Source organism: Odontesthes bonariensis, chromosome 3 (genome assembly GCF_027942865.1).
Source record: "Odontesthes bonariensis isolate fOdoBon6 chromosome 3, fOdoBon6.hap1, whole genome shotgun sequence".
Classification (NCBI taxonomy): Eukaryota; Metazoa; Chordata; class Actinopteri; order Atheriniformes; family Atherinopsidae; genus Odontesthes; species Odontesthes bonariensis.
Window position 1 is genome coordinate 45,907,337 of NC_134508.1, and position 27,162 is coordinate 45,934,498.

The 27,162-nt window shown below is 42.1% G+C and overlaps 1 protein-coding gene across 1 annotated transcript in view; it reads right to left on the reverse strand.

Moving 5' to 3' along the window:
* Positions 1 to 27,162, reverse strand: part of LOC142377627 (dihydropyridine-sensitive L-type skeletal muscle calcium channel subunit alpha-1-like) — a 289,148-nt gene that overhangs the window by 43,124 nt on the left and 218,862 nt on the right. The window contains exons 33-35 of the mRNA XM_075461932.1: positions 16,579 to 16,670; positions 15,605 to 15,764; positions 12,490 to 12,617 (exon numbers count right to left, since the gene is read on the reverse strand). Of these exons, the coding sequence (XP_075318047.1) occupies positions 12,490 to 12,617; positions 15,605 to 15,764; positions 16,579 to 16,670 (380 nt within the window). The remainder of the gene's footprint in view (positions 1 to 12,489; positions 12,618 to 15,604; positions 15,765 to 16,578; positions 16,671 to 27,162) is intronic.

The window sequence follows — 27,162 nt, forward strand, 5'->3', positions numbered from 1 at the left end:
GTCTCTGTTGTATTGTGAGTTGTACGTGGTACCGTTAACAGATTAGATTCACCCAGCAGGCTGACTGTTTTTGATTCCTTCTTTTACTAACTAATACAGGAATCCTATTGGGTCCCAGCTTGTTCTCAGAACAGGTTCAGGTCCTACTTAGTAGGCCGGAGTTATTTTGTTACAATTGGCAGCTATGAATCTGAGCGAGTGGCCATGACTTGTGGAGTCCCCCAGGGGTCAATTCTTGGACCTCTTCTGTTTAACTTGTATATGCTCCCTTTGGGTCAGATTCACAGTTATGCAGATGATACACAACTTTATGTGTCTCTGTCACCATGGCGACTGCAGCCCAGCAGACGTACTGTGTCAGTGTCTGGAGGAAGTAAACACCTGGATGAGAGAGAATCTTCTACAATTAAATGAAGACAAAACTGAGATCATTCTGTTTGGTAGCAAAGAGAAGAGGGTCAGCGTTGGTAAATATCTTGAGACTCGGGACCTTACAATCACTGACCAAGTTGGTAACCTCGGAGTGTTGATAGACTCAGATCTGACTTTCAGCAGCCACATCAAAGCTGTCACCAAGGCAGCTTTTTACCATCTCAGAAACATCAACAGAATTAAAGGTTTCCTCTCCCAAAAAGACCAGGAGAAACTCATCCATGCATTCATCTCCAGTAGACTCGATTACTGTAATGCTCTTTTAACTGGACTTCCCAAAAAGAGCATTAAACATCTGCAGCTCATCCAGAACGCTGCTGCTGGAGTTTTAACCCGGACTAAGAGATCTGAACACATCACAGCAGCTTTAAAATCTTTACTCTGGCTTCCAGTCAGTCACAGAATAGATTTTAAAAGCCTGCTGATGGTTTACAAATCCCAGAACGGTTTAGGCCCAGAATCCATCTGTGATCTGTTCAGAGAATATAAAGCCAGCAGAGCTCTTAGATCCAAGGACTCAGGTCAGCTGGTCCAGTCCAGAGTCCAGTTGATTTGATTTGATATGATTTGATATGCATGAAATCTGCACGGTATCTTTGAACTTGTCTGGACTGTTGCTTGTTTTTAAATTCATTTAAATGATTTTATTTGTTTCTCTTTATATTCTTTGATGTATTTTTAATGCTTCTTCCACTCCCTGCTGCAATGCTTTTATTTTATGTAAAGCACTTTGAACATGAAATGTGCAATATAAATAAATGTGATTTTATTTGATTTTGAGTGGTAGGACTACTTTAGCAGGGACCCTGAACACATTCAATTCAATTCATTTTTATTTATATAGCGCCAAATACAACAAATGTCATCTCAAGGCACTTAGATAATAAAGTCCAATTCAAGCCAATTGGAATTCAATTAATTGTAATCATATCAGGGCATGGTATCTTTGTTTTGAACTCTGGGTGTTGTGCTGCTCCTTGAACATCCTGCACATCCCCTTGTGTCCTGCTCTGCCAGGACAGATGATGTAAGAGGAGTGAGGGGGTGCCCTGCGTTTCTCGGTTGATGGTGGTCGCTGGAGTCCTGGCTGGGATAGAGACGCCCTTTTGAGACCTTGGGTGATGTGGAGTAAAGGGTCTGGTGAGGGGGGCGGGCTGGGGGTTGTTTGCCTCGCTGCTGTGTCCTTCAGTCTAATCTGTACAGTCATGTTTGGGTTTGCCGTCCCAACAGCATGACGTAAGTGTGCACCAAGTAATCTGCATCCAGTTCGATTGGGATGCACGCCATCAGGTCTGAAACGCTCCTTACAGTTCCAAAAGATATTAAAGTTATCAATGAACTTAATCCCATGGGCGATGCATGCATTTGACAACCATGTGTTCAGGCCAAGAATGCACACAGCTCAACTTGTTGTATTTGTCAGGATGGCGTTCCCGGACTCTACAACAAAAGAGGATCTCCTCACTCTTTTGCACTTAAAGGAGAGAACGAGAGGTGAGGATATTTACAACACGTTTAAAAAATATGTCCAAGATAATGACATCTGATTCACAAACTGGTGGCAATTACCACTGATGGAGCCCAAGCGATGCGTGGTGTGCGCGCTGGATTTATTGCGCTGTGCCGTAATGAATTACCGCTGTGGAATTCACCAGCAGGCCTTGGCGGGGAAGGTCTTGAACTTTTCTCAAGTTATGACTCTGGTGGTCAAACTGATCAACTCGATCAGAACAAAAGTGCTTGTTCAAGGCTTTATTGGATGAGCTCGATGCCGCATACGGAGACCTACTCCTCTACGCTGATGTCCGGTGGTTGAGTCGCGGCAAAGTGCTCCAGCGATTTGTTGATTTGCTGCCCGAGATAAAGACTTTTCTGGAGACGAGGAGCATGAGGAGCTGTCAGATGATCAGTGGCTGCTGGACCTGGGGTTTCTGACAGACCTGACGGCAAAACTGAACGAGCTGAACAACGAGCTTGAGGGAAAAGACCCACACCTGCCCCACATGATAAGCGCAGTGAATGCGTTCAAGGCCAAGCTCGGTGTTTGGAACACACAGCTGAAAAACAGGAGGCTGACACACTTTCCTAACCTGGAGAAAATGTCACAGGCCATCGGTGACAAGGACGCTTTTTACCCTGAGCAGCACTGTGTTCACCTGGACAAAGTGGCAGCAGAGTTCAGTCTACGTTTTGGTGAATTAGACGTTGCTGCATTCGTCTTAAATCCATTCCTGACCATTGATGTGGAACAGGTAGCAGCCAAATTTCAGCAGGTATTTGCTCTGCCTAGTGGGGTTGACATGGAGATGGTTGATTTGCAAAATGGGACAGTAACTTTTGGGGAATTGTCAGCAGGGAGAAGTTTCCCCTCCTCACCTCATGTGCACTAAAGCCGGAGTTACAGTTGACGCGTCGCTCAGGCGCAGCCGACCCGTGACGTCAAAATGACGTTTCAGGCATGGCGCTTGCCTTGAAAAGACGGTGCAGCGCGTTGTCGTGCACCAGTCGGCATCAGTCAGGAGGTGCGTTTGTACAGGCAGCTGTATGAAACTGCAGTGAAACAGCACAGGGAGCACGTAAACTCCCAAAACTGGTGGACAGAGATTGGCAGAACTTTGGGGAACGAGGGAGAGTTCTGTAAGAATGTGTGGAAGAAGCTACGGGACAGATACGTGAAGGCAAAGAGGAGGGCAGAGACTCCAAGTGATGATGCCGGGGGCTTCAGACCTTCACCTCTACTGACTGAATTGTCTTGGCTCACGAACTTCGTGAAACACAGAAACACACGAAGCATTTCATCTTCCAGATACTGCAGCAGTATCATTAATTACAGTATTCTTGCTCTTGACAGTGACATTGTTTTCTTCTCCACTTTCATGGTTGTAGAGTAGCGCCACCTCTGTGACAGAGAAAATTGCAACTACTGGAGCATCGACTGGCGCCACTATATATGGCGGGCACGAAATCGTGATGTCATCAACACCGCTCGCGCTAGCAGACGCGGCAACCATGCTAGAGCCTTAAGGATGAGCGCCTACTTTGGATCCACTTACCTCTGTGAAATGGCGTTTTCACAGATGAAAATAATTAAATCAAAGTCCAGGAGCCGCCTTACTGACAAACACCTCACAGACTGTTTCAGGCTAGCTGTCAGTAGCTATGAGCCAAATTACAAAGCACTCACAGACAGCATTCAGTCACAGCCATCTCACTAATCTGGGTGAGTAACATGCCAGTTTTAACATCTGATGGCAATGTGAAAACTGATGATGCATAAGATGGTACATAATTGCACTGAGCTTATTTACACTGACTGAGAATTTTGTTAAAACACAATTATTGTTCTATTTTGATAGTTGCATTGAGAATTTTGTTAGCATTTCAGTTCTATTTTCTAAAATGCTGATATTAATGTGACTTCAGTGGATACACATAACACTTGATATGATCTGCTTGTCTACCATAAATAAAATTTTGTCCTCATATAAGTGTAAAATTCCACATTCCTTTTCTTTTTGTGTTGAAATGAAATTGAATAACTTACAATTGAAGTTTATGTGAAACTATGGCCAGTGTGATATGCTCGTTACAGTGTTTTCTTTGTTGCACTAATTAGAACGTTGGACCACAGTATTTCATGTAATTCGAATACAATTAGCCTGATTAAAAGGCGTCAAGTTGGAAGTACAATCTGGACTGTCTTTTTCTTTCAACACTTCAATAGGTAGATCTTGCCTCTCACCAAGGTGGAGGTCAGGCATCTTGGGCTTAAAAACGTTTGAGACCACTGCTCTATACAGTGTGCCTAGAGGTGTGTCATTGGAGGTGGAGTCTAAAAGCCAGTGTTTTCTTCACCACTAGAATGTCATTCCAGTTTGGCAACTGTGGAACATAGATGAAATCCATTCAGCTATTTCATACATCTTCTACGTCCAAGCAGTGAATACAATATCTGAAACACACCGCATTTGGAGTTAAAAGATCTGTGGGGTTCTTCTTCTGTCAGCTGGCTGGCACAGAACAACCAGTGACCAGAAGCTGCTGTTTTCAACTATATAGTCCTGAAAATGATCTTTTTTTTTTTTTTTTCCACTTTATTTATTGGTTTTCACAATTTAAAATGATACATAAGACATACAGAAATACAGAAATATAAGAAAACCCCCCACCCCCCCACCCCAAGGGGACAAGCAAACAATAGAAAAAAAAATAAAATAAATAAAATAAAATAAAATTTAAAAATAATAATAGAACATAATAATTAAAGAAATTAACACAAAATAAAGGTGTGTGAGAGAACATTCATGTGGTTTTCAGTAATGATGAATGACAATATATACATGACATATATACATGACATATCAAAACGCTATACCTGTCCGAGCAGGTATGTAATAAAAGGTTGCCATAACCTGCTGAAATTATTATTAGGACGTCGTAAAGCCAGTCTAATTTTTTCTAACTTCAAGAGTTGTAGCGTATCTCTAACCCAATGTTTGTAGGAGGGTGGAGCAGCCTGCTTCCAATTAAGTAAAATTATTCTTCTCGCTATGAGAGTGACAAAAGCAACGCCATCAGATTGTGCCCTAGGAAGATGGTCATCCTCACATTGAATACCAAAAATGGCTGTGAGAGGGTTTGGGTTTATTGTTCTTTTAAATACTTTGGATAGGGTATCAAATATAGAGGACCAATAACCCGAGAGCCTCGGACAAGACCGGAACGTATGAGCCAAGGTTGCAGGTGAAAAATTGCATCTATTACATGAATCATCAATTGTTGGATACATCTTTGCGATTCTGGCTTTTGAAAAGTGCAGTCTGTGTGCTACTTTGAACTGAAGTAGGCCATGTCTGGCACAAATTGATGAGGAGTGTATCCTTGAGAATATATCTGACCATTCAGTATCTGTAATTTGTAGGTTTAGATCAGCCTGCCACGCTTCTCTCAGTGCATCAAGAGATGCCGTCTGAAAAGAGGAGTTTCATATACATAAGAGATATTATGCCTTTGTGAGATAGATCTGTTGGGAACAGAGTATCTATGGGCTGTCGTTCAGGGATTGCAGGAAATGATCTGGTTTGGTTACGAATCCAATCTCGGGCCTGTAAAAATCTTAAAAAATGTGATTTTGGTAAATCAAATTTAGCTCTGAGCTGGTCAAATGAGGCAAAAATATCTGCTATGTAGAGATCTTTAAATGAGACAATACCTTTCTCGCGCCAGACTAAGAAGGGATCCTGTTGAAGTGAAGGGGAAAACTGGTGATTTGCCACGATTGGGGCACAAAGCGATCCAGCCTGCCAGCCAAAGTGTTTTCGCACCTGAGCCCATATTCGTAGTGAATGGTAGACTAGGGGGGCAATAGATGCTCGGCGTGGTGTAATAGGCATGGCCGAGTATAACAAGGCTGGGAGGGATAATGGGAGGCTCGCATCAGCCTCCATTTGGACCCAGGCAGGGGCCTCGTTGATAGCATAGGTTTGAAGCCAGTAAGCCAAGGCTCTCAGGTTACTTGCCCAGTAGTATAATTGGAAAAGAGGTAAGGCCATCCCGCCCATTGATTTGGGTCTTTGTAAAAATTCCTTACGGATACGAGGTGGTTTCTTATTCCAAATGAAGTCAGAGATGATCTTGTTAAGATGTGAAAAAAACGATTTGTTGATAAAGATTGGTATAGTTTGGAACAGATATAAGAATTTGGGTAATATGTTCATTTTTATTAAGTTAATTCTGCCAGCTAATGAGATAGGAAGAGAAGACCATTTGTCAAAGGCCATCTTGGTGCACTCTAAAAGAGAAGTAAAATTAAGTTTAAAGAGATCTGAGAGTTTCCGAGTTAGAACTATACCCAAGTATGTGAATTTATCAGTAGTCACCTTAAAAGGGCAGGAGTTAAAAGAGAGTGATTGTGCAGCAGAGTTGACAGGAAAAAGCTCACTTTTTGATGCATTGATCTTATAGCCTGAAAGCTCTGTAAAATGATCTAGCGTAGTCATAACGCGTGGTAAAGTATTCTGGGGGTCACTAATAAATAACAATAAATCATCAGCATATAATGATAGCTTGTGTTCTTTTCCACTCCTTAAAATGCCGTGAATCTCAGGTGAGGAGCGCAGTGATGCTGCAAGAGGCTCAATGGCTATCGCGAATAAAAGAGGTGACAATGGGCATCCCTGCCTTGTGCCACGGTGCAACGGGAAATATTGGGAGTCTTTATTATTAGTGCGTACTGACGACATTGGAGATTTATATAACAATTTTAACCATGAAATGAATTTTGGACCAAATTTAAATCTCTCTAGACACTGAAAAAGGTAGCCCCACTCAACCCTATCGAACGCTTTCTCAGCATCCAGAGAAATAATTACTTCGGGTAGTGGCTGATTGGGATCCGCGTTCTGCATGATATTTAAAACCCGACGAATATTAAAAAAAGAGAGGCGGTTTTTATAAAACCAGTTTGATCTGGAGAGATAATTGAAGGTAGGGTAGTTTCAAGGCGGTGAGCTAAGATCTTGGCTAACAATTTGCAGTCCACGTTCAGGAGTGATATCGGACGGTAAGACCCCAAACTGAGGGGATCCTTACCCTTTTTCAATATGACTGAGATAGAAGCCTGAGAGAGTGTAGGTGGAAGTTGGCCCCTGACAAAGGACTCCTCAAAAAGAGTGAGTAAAATTGGCAGCAGCTTTTCTCCAAATCTCTTATAGAATTCGACCGTGAATCCATCAGGTCCCGGAGCTTTAGCATTCTGCATACTGTAAAGAGCTGATCTTGTTTCATCCAGAGACAGAGGTTCTTCTAATTGATCCATAAATGATTCACTTATTTGAGGCAAGTCCATGCTCTGTAAAAATGACTCTAGCCTAGAGGGGTCATGGGCCACCTCAGAGGTGTAAAGGGAGGAATAAAATACTTTAAACTCATTATTTATCTCCTGTTCGTTATTTGAGATCTGGCCGTCACGTTTACGGATACTTGTGATCAGGGTAGAGGCTGTGAACTGCCTAATCTGTTGAGCGAGAGTCTTGCCTGCCTTATCTGAGTGTTCATACAGATTAGAGCGAGATTGAAGTAGGAGCTGCTCTGTATAATGGGTGGTCATCAAGTCGAACTCTGTCTGCAGAGCTGATCTCTCCCTTAAAAGTTTAGTGGTGGGGGCAGTTGAATATTTACAGTCCAACTGATGAATTTGGTCTGTGAGATCTTTAAGGCGCTGTTTTCTATTCCTGCCCTCCCAGGTGGTATATGAAATAATCTCTCCTCTTAAAAAAGCTTTAAGTGATTCCCAAAGAGTGGATTTGCTAACGTCTGGTGTATTATTCATGGACATGAAAAAATCTATTTCTGAGTTTATATGGTTAACAAACCCTTCATTAGTGAGCGAAGTATTGTTAAAGCGCCAGGGGCATCGAGTAACCTTCTTTGGAAAGGATATTTGCAAAACTACAGGCCCATGATCAGAAATTACAATACTTTCATACCTGCAGTCCTTGATCGAGGTCAGCAACTGATTATCGATGAAAAAAATAATCGATACGTGAATAGGAATGATGCACAGGGGAGAAGAATGAATAATGTTTTAGATCAGGGTACAGGAAACGCCAGGGATCAGTCATATTATAAACTTGAAGAAAGGAAGTAATGATCTTCGCTGATCTTGTTATATTGTAAGGAGTGCTGGAGGAGCGGTCCAATACTGGATGTAACACACAATTAAAGTCACCCCCCAAAATAAGCCTGTGCGTGTTTAAGTTGGGAAGTGAGGATAAAAAAGTCTTCAGAAACTGTGCATCATCTCCATTTGGAGCATAAACATTAGCCAGAATTATAGGTATATTATACAGGGTCCCTGTGACCACAACATATCTCCCTCGGTGGTCCGCAGTAACAGTTTGCATAATAAAAGGAGTATTCTTATTAACAAGAATTGCAGCTCCTCTAGACTTGTTTTGATAATTAGAGTGGTATAATTGCCCCACCCACCTTTTGCGTAATCTGTTATGATCAGAGAATGTAAGGTGGGTTTCTTGGAGGAAAGCGATATTAACATCAAGACTTCTCAAATGGGATAAAACTCTATTACGTTTGATGATCTGATTAACTCCCTTGGTGTTCCAACTAATACAGTTCACCGTAACATCATCATCACTCACGGTCAGCGCTGGATTAACCATAGTCAGAGGTAGACAGGTAATTGACCACTGTTAAAGCATCCACAGGATATCGCTGACACTGCCACACATCCATTAATACAAAATAACAAATTACACATACAGACAAAACAAAACAAAAAATATTGTGTCCCCTTCCCCAAATCACCTCTCCCCAAACGAGAGGTAAGACGCCCCATACGCACTTGGTACTCTTTCGTTGCGCTTCCATACGCATAGAATAAACAGCAACAACAACACACACAAAACAACAGCAACAAAAACACATACACTGCTCCTTAAAGTGTCATATGTTTCAGTAGTAACAACTAAGGAAAAATTTAAATCCCTGCCTTTAAAATCCAGGTATAAACATGAAGAGCCACTCAGGATAAAAAGAAAACTAAATATATAAACAAATACAATATTGTGGCCTCCTAGGAACGCAGATAACATAAGGTTATGAGCTGCATATAAAAAATGTAACCCAATGAACATATGAACATACTGGTACTGTGTCTCAGCTGAGCCTATAAAAAAAAAAAAATAATAATAATAATAATAATAATAATAATAATAATAATAATAGTAAAAATAGGAAGAAAAAGGCCTCAAGGAAAATATATGCAGTCTAACTTTTGAATTGCGTAATTGTACATCCAAGTACGACCCATGTCAGAAAATAAAAAAATAAGTGTCTTTTTGCCTTCCTTATTATAAATAGGTCTATAGAAAATAAATAAGGGACTGGCCTCAACTCGAGTCAAAGAACATCTTTCCTATCTTTTTAAAAGAAAAACAATTAAATAAATTAAGTCAGCTCAGGATAGTAAGAATATAGATCAAGATAGATTACAGTACCAGTAGTAGAGATTCGCATATAGGACGAGACACCAGCAAAGTTTTCCTACGTCTCCAAGGAGGGATGGCTCCGTTTGGCGAGAAAAACTTCCACATCTGCGGGTTCTTTGAAAGAGTGCGAAACGCCGTCACAGGTGAAACGCAGCTCGGCTGGGTGGAACATGCCATACTTAATGCCCGCCTGTCTGAGCTTCGCCTTGACCGGGTTAAAAGCTGCTCTGCGGCGGCTAAGCTCGGCGCTCATATCCGGGAATATGTGGACCCTCGTCTCTCTGAATTTAAGTTCGCCCTTGTTTCTGGATAGATGCAGGATCTTCTCCTTGTCCGAGTAGTAGTGCAGCCGCACGATCATGGGTCTAGGTCGGTCGCCAGGTTTGGGTTTTGGAGCTAAGGTTCTATGAGCACGGTCGAGCACCAGAGGGCTCGGCATCTCCTCGCCCAACACCTCGGTAAAAAATGAGGCCATGAATGTCGTCGGTTTGCCGTTTTCTGCGCCCTCGGGGATCCCGATAATTCTTAGATTCTGCCGGCGGCTTCTGTTCTCAAGGTCATCATTCCGGTCTTTTAGTTTCCCGATCTCCCGCTTGAACTCTGAAATGACGCCCTCCATGTTGGTGATGCTGGAATCATGACGGTTCAGCGCGCCCTCGATCTCCCGAACAGTAGTTGCCGTCTCGGTCTGTGTGGAGCGCATGGATGCTATTTCAGCTCTTAACTCCGTTTTTAGAGAGGCGATGTCAGCCTTTGTGTGCTGTCGGAGAGCCTCGAGGTCTTGTTTGATTTCAGCACGAAAAGTCACCATCTCTTGTTTGATCGTATCACCCAGTAGATGACGAGAAGTATCCATCTCAGCTTTAAGTAGCTGGAAAAGAGCGTACTCCTCGGGTTGCTCCGTCGGAGATGGGGGATCCGGGTGGTGGGTGGTGGTAACGCTAGCGTTAGCCATGAGCGTTTGCTTGAGTGAGGGGCTAGCTAAACTTTGCGCCGCTGCCTTGGTCAACCTCTTCTGAGTTTTACTTGCCATAACACACACAAGTGGTTCAGCAGTATATGCGCCACCGAGTTATGCCTCCAAAATGTTAGAATGTCGTGTTCTACTCAAAGTAATAAGTTCAAATATGCGGAGCGTGTAAGACTTGCGGCTACTCCATGACGGGTGGAAACCGGAAGCCCCTGAAAATGATCTTTTATTAGGCAAGCTCACTGTCACTAAAGGGAGATTGTACTCTGACATTTAGCAGGCGGTGGCTGGAGTCCATCTTCTTCTTCTACGCCAGAGGTCTTCAACAGGGGGTTCGCGGAGGTACTGCAGGGGGGTCGGGAAATCTTTGGTTGATTAGACGATTTTTAACTTTTTTTTTTTTTTTTTTTTCAAACAGTTTTTTCTCACAAATTGTGTGCAAACGTGTGCCATCCACAGATGGTTTGAGGATTCATTGTCCCATCTACATGCACGTTTAAAGTTAAAATCTGTGGATTATTTGAATAGCTCAGTGTTGTATGCAAGATGTTTGTTTATAAATGGCAGTGGCACGGCCACCCTGTACCTTGCACATGTTTAAAATAAAAACATGAATATATTAACCTGTGTATTATTTGAATAGCTTAGTATTGAATGTACGATAACAGAGTAGCTATGTTTATACACGGCACTAGGCCCCGTTAAATATAAAACACAATTGTATGCCATATAAATAGTAGGGGGGTCCCTGCTCCAACTCTCCATCAGTTTGGGGGTCCCTGGCCTGAAAAACGTTGAAGACCCCTGTTCTACACCTTTCCACTCCAGTTTCAACACTCCCCAGGAATTGGAAGTCAGTATAGCTACGGTCTGAGCCCCCAACTTTTCATGTTTGTTATCCAACTGATACTTGAACACATAGTCCCACCTTCTCTCCTGACCATTCTTCGTGCAAAGACTTGAGTGGAAGGATTTCTGCACAGAAACAACATACTTTTCTTGGGAGCATCTATTATGAAGGGCAAAGCTTGATATATTGTTACGGGAGTCTCACAAATGAGAGACTGAGAAGTAGATGCTGTCTCAGTAGGTTTCTTATACACTATTTCTTTTTCTTTTTGTCAGTGTGTGTCTTTGGTCCTTACCGTGATGAATCTGGTTTCTTTTACATAGCCACCATTCTCTGCACAGGAGCTCTCTCACAGGCTTTTTTTAACACTTTACAAAGAACCCACCCTCCCTCTATCCATTAGTTCTCACATTTCAAATTCATTGGTACTTGAAATAATCACTTTTAATCATTTTTATAAATAAGTATTACAACAAAAATTTGTCTTAGTGCTGTCCCATGTTTCTCAATTCAATTCAATTAATTTTTATTTATATAGCGCCAAATACAACAAATGTCATCTCAAGGCACTTAGATAGTAAGTCCAATTCAAGCCAATTGTAATTCAATTAATTAATAATAATCATTATTAATTATCATCCTCACAACCATATTGGGGTTGTGAGGATGTGTTTCATTCACCCCAAGGGTCACTTCCTCTTTTGACATCACCACATCTTTCTTTTCTCAGAACCCCTCCATTCCCTCGCCAGCACCATGTCAAAGTGAGAACACATAAAAAAAACATTTAAAAAAAAGCGAGAACACAAACTACAAATTAATAACAGACACATAAACAACCCCCTCATGACCTCTTGACCTTGTGCCCTCAAGTAACCCCCCCTTTCCATCAAGGGTCACTACCTTTCAAAGGTTTAATGGAAGGGGTCTTGTATATATTTCAAACTGGAAATTTCTGCACAGGTTCCAACATTAGATGTTCAGAGAATGTTAACAAACAAGGTTATTTAGATGTCCAAAGACCTTCCCAAGTGAGCCACACAACAATCAAAACCAGGATCGTCACTGCACCTAAATAACAGCATTCCTGGAATATTTAGGAAACTAAAAACCGCAAACTGGGTAACAGGTTGCAATCTAGAGCCCCATAAGAAGCAGAGTAATAGTTCCAGCCACAAAAATACTTAAATAGTACAGCTAGAGTCATATACATTAACACAAATACTTACGTGGCCTCAGGATCATATTCTGCCCAGATTTTCTTGAATTCATCCAAGTGCTGGGGGCCAAGAATCGACCAATCACGTGTCAAGTAGTCAAAGTTATCCATGATGACAGCCACAAATAGGTTTATGATCTGTGCATAAATAGAGGCAAAATATTTGCTTATTTTACTTGCATGAGGATGATTATGGTCACGTGGCACAAACAATTCCTATTCATGAATTTTTTTTCAAAACAAACCTGGGTGTTGCTCTTGCTGATGATACTCAGTTGTACTTATCTATAAAACCAGATGAACCCAATAGGTTGGTCAGACTACAAGCATGTCTTAAAGACATAAAGACATAAAGACCTGGATGACTCAGAACTGTCTGCTTCTAAATTCAGACAAAACTGAAGTCGTTATCTTTGGACCTGAGCGTTTCAGGGAGAAATTGTCTAGCTATATAGTTACTCTAGATGGTATTTCCTTGGCTTCTAGTTCTACAGTGAGGAACCTTGGAGTTATTTTTGACCAGAACTTATCATTTGACTCGCATATAAAACAGGTTTCTAGGACTGCCTTCTTTCATCTTCGTAATATTGTTAAAATCAGGAACATCTTGTCTCAGAGTGATGCAGAAAAACTGCTCCATGCATTTGTTACTTCAGGATTGGACTGCTGTAATTCTTTATTATTGGGCTGTCCCACATATTCTCTGAAAAGCCTTCAGTTGATCCAAAATGCTGCAGCCAGAGTTCTGATGAGAACTAACAGGAGAGATCATATTTCTCCAGTTTTAGCTTCTCTTCATTGGCTCCCTGTTAAATTCAGAATAGAATTTAAGATTCTTCTCCTTACATATAAAGCTCTTAATGACCGAGCTCCATCATATCTTAAAGATCTCATTGTAAGATATTTTCCTAACAGAGCACTTCGTTCCCAAACTGCAGGTTTACTTGAGGTTCCCAGAGTTTCTAAAAGTAGAATGGGAGGCAGAGCCTTCAGTTATCAGGCCCCTCTCTGTGGAACCAGCTGCCAGTTTGGGAGGCAGAGCCTTCAGTTATCAGGCCCCTCTCTGTGGAACCAGCTGCCAGTTTGGGAGGCAGAGCCTTCAGTTATCAGGCCCCTCTCTGTGGAACCAGCTGCCAGTTTGGGAGGCAGAGCCTTCAGTTATCAGGCCCCTCTCTGTGGAACCAGCTGCCCGTTTGGGAGGCAGAGCCTTCAGTTATCAGGCCCCTCTCTGTGGAACCAGCTGCCAGTTTGGGAGGCGGAGCCTTCAGTTATCAGGCCCCTCTCTGTGGAACCAGCTGCCAGTTTGGGAGGCAGAGCCTTCAGTTATCAGGCCCCTCTCTGTGGAACCAGCTGCCAGTTTGGGAGGCAGAGCCTTCAGTTATCAGGCCCCTCTCTGTGGAACCAGCTGCCAGTTTGGGAGGCAGAGCCTTCAGTTATCAGGCCCCTCTCTGTGGAACCAGCTGCCAGTTTGGGAGGCGGAGCCTTCAGTTATCAGGCCCCTCTCTGAGGAACCAGCTGCCAGTTTGGGAGGCAGAGCCTTCAGTTATCAGGCCCCTCTCTGTGGAACCAGCTGCCCGTTTGGGAGGCAGAGCCTTCAGTTATCAGGCCCCTCTCTGTGGAACCAGCTGCCCGTTTGGGAGGCAGAGCCTTCAGTTATCAGGCCCCTCTCTGAGGAACCAGCTGCCAGTAAATGTCTGGGAAGCAGACACCCTTTCCACTTTTAAGACCAGGCTTAAAACTTTCCTTTTTGATAAAGCTTATAGTTAGGGATGGCTCAGGTGGTCCTGAAACATCCCATAGTTAAGCTGCTATAGGCCCAGCCTGCTGGGGGGCTTCATCTGTCCCACCTTTCCTCATTTTACTCTCTCTATGTATATGTGACATTATTGTGGCCATTAACTCGTGTTTCCCTGTTCCAACAGATATCCTTTGAATGGTGTTACAGTGCCGCCGCGGCCCCCTCCCCCCCTTTCTGTCTTCTCAAACCCCAGCTGGTGGAGGCGGATGGCCACCCTTCCTGGTTCTGATTCTGCCAGAGGTTTCTTCCTGTTCAAAGGGAGTCGTTTCTCTCCACAGTCGCCTCAGGCACGCTCAGGACGGGAGATTGGACTGAAGACAAGTTTCGGTTTCGGTTTTCAGTAGAACCGCTGCTCCTCCGCATCGAGAGGAGTCAGATGAGGTGGCTCGGGCATCAGTTTTATCTGAATTGTGTTGCTTCTGTTTTGTCTTGTTCAACATGTTGTTTAAGGTTTTCTTCTCCTGGACGCCTCCCCGGTGAGGTGTTCCGGGCCCGTCCCCCTGGGAGGAGGCCCCGGGGAAGACCCAGGACACGTTGGAGAGACTATGTTTTTCGGCTGGCCTGGGAACGCCTCGGGGTCCCCCCAGAAGAGCTAGAGGAAGTGGCCGGGGACAGGGACGTCTGGGTCTCTCTGCTCAAGCTGCTGCCCCCGCGACCCGATCCCCGGACCAGCGGAAGATGATCGATGGATGGATGGAAGTTTCGGTGCAATCTGTTGGTTTCCTTAGCTAGGAAATTGTTTTTGAATTGGCTCTATATGAATGAATTGGATTATTTTGAAATGAATTATGATTACAATGAATTGAACTCCAATTGGCTTAAATTGGACTATATCATTTAAGTGTCTTGAGATGACATTTGTTGTAATTTGGCGCTATATAAATAAACTGAATTGAATTGAATTGAAATTGAATCTCTATTTGGATCAAAAAATGGAAATTCCACTTCAGTTAAGGAGATATACTGTTATAAATGTTTGGCCATTTGAGTCACTGTAGTCACCACACCAATACGGTCCAACTGCAGCACTGCAGACCTCCCTGTTCAGGCCATACACTCTGAGCTAATTGAAAATGGACTAAACCTTCACTTAACTGACTTCTAAAATCAGATTGTGAAAGATTTGAGATGAGAAATAAGCACTGTAGTTGCTTAATATTATTTTTTGTCAGACCTGTCAGGCCTCATCGGACTTTTCCAACACAGGCAATTTGCTGTCCTTCCACTTGTTTCTATGCCACTAGAATATAGGAACCTTCATTTAATTCTTATAGTATAGTCATGCAAATGTGGCCTTATGAATATATGAATAGGTAAATTGTTTTACCAGAAAAGCACAGAGCATGTAAAAGCTCATGAAGTAGATGATAGCAAAGTTGGATCCACAGGTGTACTCCTCCCCTGGCAGGAAGTCTGATTTGGGGTCACACTTCTTCCCATACATACTCGCCAACATCACTTCATGCCAGGCCTCTCCTGTAGCACATCTACAGAACAGACAAAAAAAAAATCTGATCACACATTTAGGCTGAAACACTACTCAGAATCAAACACAACTCAAAGCAAGGGATTTCTCCTGTCTTTTCCAGGGAAAAGCCACCATCATGTTGCTTCTATAAAGGCACTCAGTCAAATTTAGTTTTGAACACAATATTTTTTATTAGTTTTCATTTGAGTATTGATTGTCTTTACTTTCTTTCTCCATATCATCACACATGTATTCATGTAATTAGATTAGTCTGTACTAGATGAGGTTTAAATATACATACACACATGTGCGCTAAACATCTGTATCTTGAGTCAGCCAAGGCTCAGCAGATAAAGTGATTGTCCTTCATGCAAAAGGTTGGCTGTCTGATCCCCAGCTTTCCTACCACGTCTATCCTTGGACCCAACATGTTCATTGGGATGTGATTGTTAAAAAAGTGCTGCATACCTATATTCCCCATATATATGCCCCATGTACGGAGACTTGCAGCGTCTGTATATGGGGAACCCATTCAACTTGTTGGGTTTCCTGGCTCCCAAAAAAAGGCTTTTTATCAAAAGTAGTGCTATATTAAAAGAAGTATGTGAAGCAGCTGGCCATGTATTTGAATGGGTGAAAAAGAAATATATGTAAAGTGTTTTGATAAACGTAGAAAATGTTTAAAAAGTGGTATACAAGACTAGACCATTAAATAACAAATTCTTGTCAACATTAGATTTTATTATTCATGGACATAGCAGATGCTGCATGTTAAATGGGGTTTCATGTATTTTGTGTAGCCAAAACCAAAGAGTCTGACTAAAAGCACCAACCTGAATAAGAGCAGCACAGCTTGGGGGAATGTCTGGAAATTGTTGTTTCTGCTGATGAATGTGCCATCTACCAGTGCAATTTTACCAAAGATCTGCAGAGGAAATGAGATCACATGAGTGATAATACCCACTGAAGGTATCCTGTTTCACATTAGGCGCTTCACAGCCCCTGTATTTATTAACTCATTCGCTGCCAGCCATTTTCAGTGCAGAGAGACCCATACTGCCAAGTGTTTTACAGTATTTTGACTGATTTTCCAAGACCCACAGAAAAGTGTGTCTTATGACTATGTACACACCGAAATTACCAAAAGAAAGAGTAGACTCTCTTCTTTCATCAGGAAAAAAAAGTTTGTTTCTACCATTTCAGTCCTTTAGTAATAGACAGTAGAACATAGGTTGGTTTCACCAAAAACAGCTGTTTTTGACCAAAAAATGGAGAAAACAAGCTTTTTGTGCAAAGAAACCTGTCAAGCAGAACAGTGACTTTGATGCTAACATTTTTTGCTTTAGTGACACCTCAAACATCTGAAAAGTGGTTTCCTTCCATAAAACAGCAAAAACAACACTGAGAAGGTATTTTGATAGCATAGCATTGTCCGAGTCATCAGAACTGTCTGGTGGTGCGCTCCGCTGAGGTGAAATATGCGCACGCCGACGACTCTCTCCGCTTGGCCCGGGTATCTTGTCGGTGGATAGTAGTGGTACACTACTTCTGCTGCACAGAAGGCTCTGTTCGAGCATTAGCTGCCTAAATTTCGTGTTTCGTCTCGCCGGCGACATTTTCTCCTTCTCCGATCTTGGCAATTATAATTTACAAACATTTTGATTAGTCTCATTGGCTTCAAAGCCGCTTCAGTCTTCTTCTACAATCTATGTGATCTTTACTCATCTCCCATCCAAAGTAAGTAATTTTGCCAGTATATTCTCTGTTTAGTGACAAACTCCGCTAGATTGTTCCCCATCCGCTCCGTTAAAAAACGCAATTGACGTCTATAGACGTCTTTGGCAGTCAACGGTTGAATTTAAATTGACGTCTATAGACGTCAATGGCAGCCAATGAGTTAAGTAATCAGCAAGCTAGTTTTGTCATACCATGGCATAATAAAACATCAATATATGTTTATTATAAAATGCAATAGTAAAGTGTACAAGCAATTTTCATTTTTCATCCAAGAGTTTAATCAGATTCAGCTGAATGACTATGGCAGCTGCTAACTGAGAGATATATACACATTTATGAAGACTCCACACTTGCCCTTGTGAGCGGCACCCTTTCTTTCAAGCCAAGCTCCTTTACCAGAGGCCTGGGAGCTTGAGGGTTCTCCACGGAATCTTAGCTGTTCTTAGAATTGTGCTCATCTGGACAGATGGGGGTCCCGGCTCCACTCCCCCAATTACCACTGGTACCACTGCTGCCTTCACTTCCCACATCTTTTCAACTTTTTCATTCAGCCCTTGGTATTTTTCTACCACGTTCCTTCTTGATATTGCTATCACTTGGAATTCACCACTGCCTTCATCGACAAAAGGAGATGAAAGTGGTGATTCCTCTACCTGATCTTCCCCCATCTGTCTCTTGGGCAGAGTGGGTTAAAAGTCAGCAGGTTGATCCATCTCTGTCTGGTTTGTTGACGAGTGTTTTGCCCGAGAGTGAGTTTGGAAATGTTGCTCTTGGCTATTTTCTGCAGGATGAGTTGCTTGTGAGGAAATGGGTGCCTTGTGAAGGTGACTTTGTTGGTGAGCCAGTGTTTCAAATTGTTGTGCCTGAAAAATTCCGTGTCACAGCATTAAAGACTGCACATGATGAATCAGGTCATTTGGGTGTGAGGAAAACTTATGACCGGGCCAAAGTTAAAGCGTGATGTCTCCAATTACATAAAATCGTGTCATACATGTCAACTTATAAGTAAGCCGAGTTAGTCAATCAAGCCAGGACCTCTCTGTCCCATTCCAGCGGTCAGTTAACCATTTAAGCATTTAATTATACATTGTGTGGGGCCTTTGCCAACCTCAAAGTCTGTTTGTTCTTATCCGCTGACTGTGATGTGCCAGACAACAAGATATTCTGCAGTATATCCTTGGCGTTCAATTTCTGCAAGATCAATAGTCAAGGTGTTGACACAGTTTTTATCCATTTTTGATCTTGTGCTGACTTATGGCATTGAGAGTGAACAGTTAACAGTGTTCCCTCATAACTCTGTCTTATCTGACCATTTTTTGATAACCTTTGAGTTTACATTACTTGACTATACAGTTTCTGAGAAGAAATGTACATATAGAAGGTGTCGATCAGAGGATGCTGTAACCAGATTTAAAGAATTAATTCCATCATCCTTTTCTTCGCTACCATGTGCAGATATGACAGAGGACGACTACCTAAACTTTACTCCAGCAGCACTTGACTCTCTTGTTGACAGCACTATGTGTACAACACTAGGCAATGTTCTATAGTGGTTATTTGGGACCTGTGCCATGTGTATTGTATATGCATGCACACACACACATTCATTTGCCCAGTCTCATGCTTGCTATGCATTTGCTGTGTCGTCCTGTGGTTTTGGGCCATCCGTATCCTTGGTTGTGTTGTATGTGCTTGCTGCTGGCATTGTTGCTGCTTGTACTTTTTTGTTGTTGTTTTGTTTTGTTTTTTTCTTTCAGGTGCTCCTGGTGGTTCTCTTCCTGGATTCCCCACAGAGGCCTTGGGATGTCTTCTGTTTGGTTTCTGCAGGTGTAGCGGCTGGTTGTCTGATTTATCATTGTTTTCTCTGATCATTTATTTCTATTTCTTTCCCGTTTCTTTTTCTTTACTCTCCCTCTTTCCCTGTCCCCCTGTCTGGTTCGGCTCTATTACACGTAAAGTATTGTAACAAAAATAAATAAAAGAGGCAAGGTGATGATTCAGGATCTAGCCAAGCAGACATTGTGGTGGCTGACAAACTTCAGAAGAAGGCAGTAGTGATAGATGTAGCAATTCCAAGTGAAAGCAACATCCCACTGCCCAAAAACATGCATGTTAGGTTAATTGGTGTCTCTTGCCTCTTGCCCTATGACTGCTGGGAGAAGCTCCAGGGTCTGGTGTACTCCAACTGATATTTGAGACTCTATCTTGGATGACTACCACTCTGATGATCACTGTTTTTTTTTTCTTTTAAATTGATGCGGTCAACTCTGAACGCTAGATCCTCTAGCCATGAAGCATTCCTTTAATGTGGTGCTTCTTTTTCCCATAAGCATTTCCATTATTGTTCAGTCTTAGCCCTGGGTGAGTCTATTATAACCTTGTGACCCTGCCACTGAGAGTATATTTTGGGTAGTTCAGTGAAGTATTTGTTCTCCTGGTTTTAGCTTCTCTTGGTTACCTTCTTTTAGTCAGAGATGTGAGTCTTTGTTTTAAATTTCCAGCAGCTCAGGTATGAACAGTTTTTCTTCCTTTATTACATCTTTCTGAAGCTCTGATAGCTGACGATTCTTTCTCCGTGTTGCCATAATCTTGGCCTCCAACCTCTTTCAAAAGGGGCGTACTGTCCCTTACTGCTCCTTGTGTTGTTCAACTTGTGGCAAAACATCTCTCATGATCTCTAGTGATCCTAGATATACTTGGCCCTAGAATCACTTGGTTATAGCAGCTTGCCGGTTTCTGTGAGGGTCCCGGGAGGTATTGTATGTAGTGCTGCACTCAGATATTCTATCAGACTTTCAAGATCTATAAATGCCTTGTTCCTGTAGCCCACTTCCAGTGCCGGTTCTTCCTACAGGCCACCAAGGCGGCTGCCTAGGGCGCCAAATTGGCAGGGGGCGCCGCCCTTTTTTTATTTATTTTTTTTATTTTAAAAAAAAAAAAAATTTGGGGGGGCTTTTTATGCCTTTCATACGGTGGCCGACACGTGCAAACGAAAATGCCCCAACCCATATTTCGAATGAAAATGTAATATTATATTACATAAAATATGTGCATGGGTGTCGTCATGACGATGCAGTTGCAAGTCACAGCCACACTGGAACTAGATCACGCTAACGGTCGTAGAAGGTCAACTAGCGACATGAAAAGGACCAAACTGTCTGGTGCACAGGGGCGAAAACGAAAAAAAGATGAGGAGAAGAAAGCCCAGTATAGAGGTATGTATTTTCATCTCAGACATTAGTTCTAAAGTTTAATCAAAATTGTGTTTTCTGTCACTGTTCATGGTTGACGTTTCATTATAGAAGCTAGCTATCACTGCATAACATTACTCCGCTAGTATTAGCTATTTCTAGAAAGCTTGTGGGCTATCGATTAGCCTGCTAGCTTAATCCACAAGCTGTCTTTCACAGGCAACAGAATCGTTTTTTTAAAGGAAACTAAAAACCTAGAGTTAGTCTTGTAAGCCAAACTACTTTAAGAAATAGCCTAGCTAGTTTTCTTTTGTTTTATCATTTAACATTTGTCGAGCCTTCCAGCTAGGTAAACATTCAAAGTAATCAGATAAATGAGTTAATTTGCTTGGAAATCTTATGGAAAAATGGCTTATGTAGAATCTGCTACGGTCATGTAAATAGTAGATACATGTGAATACACAATTGTAATAAATGTGATTGTGTTGGTGAGTGGTGTGTTATGCTCATATTATTTTATATTTTAAAATGTCTAGGTGCACTCCAGAAATTTTTGCGGAGACCCTCACCTGAAGAAAGCTCAGCTGATCTCCCAGGTTCACCTCTCTCTGAATCTTGTAAGTTTATTTATTATAGGTTTTGGTAGTAATAGCATTCGTTTTAGTAGTAGTGGGCTATACATAATAAAGCTATAATCATCTGTTATAGGAGTATGTTAATACAGTCAAAATATGAACTCACACTTCCAGTCATTGTAAAACTATAAAACTGTAAAATTCCCTGATTTGTCAAAAGCTAGCATGACCACTATTGATCTTCTAACTTTCTTATACGAGAAGAAATTAGGAGAAATCTTTCCAAACATGTGGGTCGCCCTCAGAGTTGCTGCTACCCTTCCAGTAACAGTAGCTTCTGCAGAGAGAAGCTTTTCCAAGTTAAAGTTGATAAAAACATACCTGAGGTCAACAGTGAGCCAAGAACGTCTCAATGGGCTTGCTCTTATAAGTGTAAACCAAGACGTGTCAAGCCAGATATCATTCGATGACACCATTGATGAATTTGCGATTAGGAAGGCTAGGCGTGTTTCATTGTGAGCAGTTGGTTGTAAAAGTTCCAAAGTTTCTAAAAATAAAAATGTTCTGAGACCATTACCTTGCTTGTAGTTCATGTATCAAATATAAATGTACAGCATAATACATATAACATAGTGTACCTATATCAGAATGATTACATGTATTTTCTCTTTTGCTTTTTCCCTTTTTCATTTTCATAATTGTACTTTTACATTTGTGTGTTTTGTTGGCTTATCCCTTTAAGGGTGGGGGGTGGGATTGCTGCTCAAAAGAAAAATTGCAAAATGTAAGACTGAATATATGTGTGCTGAATGGCTTTCTTTTGAGAAATAAAAAGATACTTAAAAAAAAAAAAAGAATGTGGTTGTGGTTCGTTCAAACAGGATTCAAATGGGGGGGGGGGGCGCAAAATCGCAATCTCGCCTAGGGCAGCCAATGGGCTAGAACCGGCCCTGCCCACCTCTCATTCATATATATATATAAATAAATGTCTACTGTTTGTTCTAATGGCAGCTCTAAATCCAAACCAAGACAACAAATATTGCATGTGCTCTTTGTCTATCTATAAGTGGGCCTAGATATCCATGAAATAGTTTGGTGTGGTGTGTTGATAAGCCCTACGTAAGTGCATATGAGATGAACAGATAAACATGGCAAATAGTACAAAGAGAGAAGCAACTATATAAAATATCCATTGCTAACCCAACACACACACCTCATGTTATACCTCATGTGTCTACTGTCTGCGTCTCCACTGTGGGTCACATTTTTCCATCTTTCACAAGTATGTTTATGTTTATGCATTTGGCAGACACTTTTCTCCATAGCAACTTACAAATGAGGATACAGTATAACATTACAACTAACGTCAAAGCTAACTATAAGCTACATAGAAGGAAAACCACAGTCACGCTCTGTCAGAGGTGACAGGGATGACAGTGTAGAGATAGAGAGCAGGCATAGAGGGAAGTACAGAATTAGAAGTGCAGTAGAGGGGAGACCGCTACGGGCGTCTAATGGAGTAGACGGGTCTAACACGAGGTCCTAACTCTTACTGATAAATTCATAAATATCCTGCAATTTTATTTTTCAAACTCGACCAAAACTTGGCCTAGGTTAAGATTGAATGCATTTGATATCTGCTTTCGGACTTTAAGTGCAGTAATCATGCCTCCAAAGGTGAACAAGGCACCTGCTAGCTTACTAGTAACATCGGAGAAGCTAGTGATCAGCGCAACATGTTGGAAAACATCCAACATGTTCGGGAAATTGTGAGGGAGGTCATCCAAGATGAAGTTTCCTCGCTGAAGACAGAGATTCAGCTGGTAATGGCACCGGTAAGAGTGGAGCTGAATGACTGTAAAGTGCAACTCGCGGATCACGAAGAGGGATTAAACACCTTAGCCGCCCGGATTGACTCTCTGGAAGCCCGCAGCACTGAGCTAGCCAAAGACTATGCTAAACTGCAGATGAAAACGGACGACCTTGAGAACAGAGGGAGGTGTTATGGTAAATTCGATGTCTGCTAACCTTTTGTCTCTTAGATGACACCTTGTTGTAAATCCAATGTCTGCAGACTATTCGTCTCTTGATTAACACATAGAAAATAATCATTTGAATGACCATTGTTACCAAATTCTACACCCTTCCCCAAAGTGCGAGACTCTCCCCCAGGGGGTGTGGCAAGGAGACAGTTTGAATAATACACACCTGAAAGAACAAAGCCCCTTCCTCCTGTATAAATGCTTTTGATTCCCCTTGTTCTGGGTCTTTCTTCACCATGAACGCTGACTGGTGAGGATTGACCTCTTTTGCAGAAGAAAATAAACACGTGGCCGGCCGGCAGAAACATTGAAAGTCTATATTTCACTTCTCATCAGATGTAATAGGAAGGTAAGCAAAATCTTAATAGGGAGTTCAGACAAAATTTCCACGACAGTTTTGGCGTTGTCTCGGCAGGACTCGCGCAATCGTTCGGGGCAAGACACGGGAAGCGATTGGCCATCCTGGATTATATAATTCAGCCTCCGAACGTCTGTTTAGTTTTTAAGACGAGAGGGCTAACCGTGTATTTGTCCTGAATCGTTGCCGCTGAAATCCCACGGACATATTTCAGCGAAAAACCATCTGGTGAGTACTGAAATATTGACTTCTAAATTATTATTTCAAATTTGGGTTTTAGCATTTCCATTTCTCATGATCTTAGCAGGTGGCAAAGTTTTTTGCTGCTTGTGAACTTAAGAAAACGAAGCCGGAGTGAATGTGTTTGTAATGTAGTTTTTTACTGCTTGGGAACTTAAGAAGAACGAAGCAGGAGAATAATCAGTCGTACGACGCTTCCTAGTTGGGGTGGGGAGCAAGGGTCCCCGTTGAGGGAGCGCGGCCTCCGGGGAGGGCCACTTGTTGACGTTATGAGAAAGAAATGTGGGGGAAAAAGGTTAAAATATCTAAATGTTTGGGTTCCCAATAGGGGGTCCCTTAGTTTAAAAGACATATCAAAGTTAGAAGAAAAACTGAAGAAAAGGGAACGGGAAATAATAAGACAGAACAAAATTCAAAGAGATTGTTTACAAAGGTGGAGGACAGAAGCAGAGACACGAGGTGAGAGATATACACAGATACAGATTCCATTTACATGCGAAGGAGTTGAAACCAATGGCGGCTGGATTCTAATCTCAACGCACCAACTCCTTCACACACCTCGTCTACCACACCCTGAACATGACTTTTGCTAACCAATGGAAATTGCAAACTTTAACATGCTTCTGAGTTTTGTTTCAGCCAAGAGAAGCAACGACTTTAAGACACCAGAGGACCTGGAATGCATTCCTTATGTGCCACCTGATGAATCATATGAGGAAGGCTGGTTAAAGGAGAGGTTTGACAAACTCGCATTGAAACACATTTATTGGACACAACATAAATGTGCTGCACTAGTCTCATTCAGGCCCACACATCCCACTAGAAAAACACACATCAGATAGTTGGGAAGATTTAAGCCCCGTTATGAAATCATGTAAGCGTGCAGCCGATTAGCAAGAAAATCTGATCAATCTGGTTCATTTTTCTCACCTACACTGCAGTGGTACAAAAAAAAAAGAAGAAAAAGTGATATCTGTGTGCACACCCAAAGGAAAAATCCAGCTGGTTACTAAAAGCACTTCTAAAAAACTTTTGTTGTTTGTCCAAAGAAAACACTGTACTCAAACAGCCTTACAGGAGGTCTCCAAGTCACTGTGGACTGTCGGTAAGTATGATGTTTTTCAAAGTTTGTGAAAATGTTGTCATCACTCCAAAATCAGACTTTAAACTTTGTAATTCAGTTAAACAAGAAGTCATCGATTCTTTGAGTCTCTTAAGACAGCAGGAGGCGTGTTGTTCAGGGTCTGCAAACAGCACACGAGGCCATAAATTCACACGTCTGTTTCAAGAATACTGTGAAAGCCAATGAAGCGCTCAGACAGTCTTGAATCCTTTGTTTTCTCTCCAGACACTACTTCGTTACAATATGCTGATAACCTAAAGATTTGCAGCCCACTTTGCAGGGCTATTCTGATGTAACTCCCCTGGTCCCACATGCTGTGTCACTTGAACAAAAGACTTCCCAGCTCTTCACAGCATGATGGCTACAATACAACACAATGCTTTTAGATAATCTGATGACAAACCCATTTTTCCATCATAACAGAAATTTCAGGTTGCAAATGCCTTGCTCACACTAACAACTCAGATCCTGTCTCGCTCTAGGAAATGCAGGCAAGGATGCCGCTGGCTGCAAACAGAGCGACATTCCAACACACTGCCACTGATTTGTATCAATTCCTGTTACCATTCCCAACTTTCTTACAGCAACACAGCCCTTCGCCACACCACAGGAAAAGACGCTCCAGTGCCACACAAAAGGAAGCTGTGTGGTGTGGACCTGACGATAAATCTTTCCTGCCTAAACATTTCTTTCCTCACTTTGCATAACTGACACATGGGTTGAACCATGTGTCAAAAGGGGGGAATAATGCCATAACCCAACACTGTTTCATTAAAGATGGATGCCATAACCCAACATTGTTTTCACTAAAGGATTTTCAGATATTCTTCAAGTTTCGTCAATCATGAATGGTTTGTGCAACGCATAACAGGTAAAACAAAACGATCACACCCACTCACCCACCACAGACAGACCATTTAAACACCTGATGATAGATTTAATAATTGCTTAGTAATAGATCGACATGTGGTCGAACTGAATTGAAGTATTCCCAGCAACATACCAGAAAGAGGCTCTGCTAACAAAGATTATTCCCAGCTCACTTTGTCAATTCTGCAATAACCCAAATTAATACATTTCTTGCTATTAACCTCAAACAACATTGTTTATAACACCCTGCCAGAAAATGACACTCTAAAATTAAATTAGCGTAGTGTTGTGAGGAAACAGGACTGCCATGGACAAAAGCCTATTGTCCTTATGCATATTAGAATAAAGAAAAAATCTAACATACACATGAGACCTTTTGCAATTCTTTTACACACAGAGTCTGTAACCAGGCCACTCCATTCCACTCACACAAGGAAATATGTTACAATATTGCAAAACTTATTCTGTCTATCTGTGTCAGCAGGTAAAATCACCACCAGCTTCCACTTCACGCCATGACTTCCAGCCTGACGACTGAGTGGGGGTGAAGGGCCTGAAAAGGAAGCACCGGCATTCCAAATGGTAACGAGATCCATTCCAGGGCCTTCTGATGACGCATACCGCTGTGAAGATGGCAGAGAACGACGCGGGTTCACGCCAACCACTGAAGGAAGATCCCCGAGCCAACGGAGGAGCCAAGCTGCCAACCGGAACGACAAGGAGGAACACACGCCGAGGATGAACAACACGAGGACGAATGGTGCAAGGACGCACAGACGCCAAGGAAGATGGATGACATCAGGAACGAACGGTGCAAGGACGCACAGACGCCAGAGAGGACGACGCAAGGAATCAACTCAATAAACGCCAACTAGACGTGTTTCAACAAACTACACCATGGCACGTATTGGTGTGGAATTAAATATCCAAGCTCGGATATGCACAAACAACTCAGTTATAGTCAATGGGTCACCCGACCCACATGGCTCCCAACTTAACATGCTGTTAGATTTTAAGACGGTCAAGCGGACCTCTGGAACTGAAGACAACCACTCTGATGAATATGAGAACATTACCAACATCATCAAACATATGCAAGATGCCATTCAACCCCCACCAGTAGTGAATGACTTTCTAGGCAAAAATCTTAGGGCCAGCACGGTTTTTAATAATAATTTTCTTTTTGCTCTGCACCTTAATTCCATGTGCGTTAAAATGGCTGTTTGATGTGCTCATAACAAAGATAATTTACTACTCCACGTATGTTCATATGTATGCCAA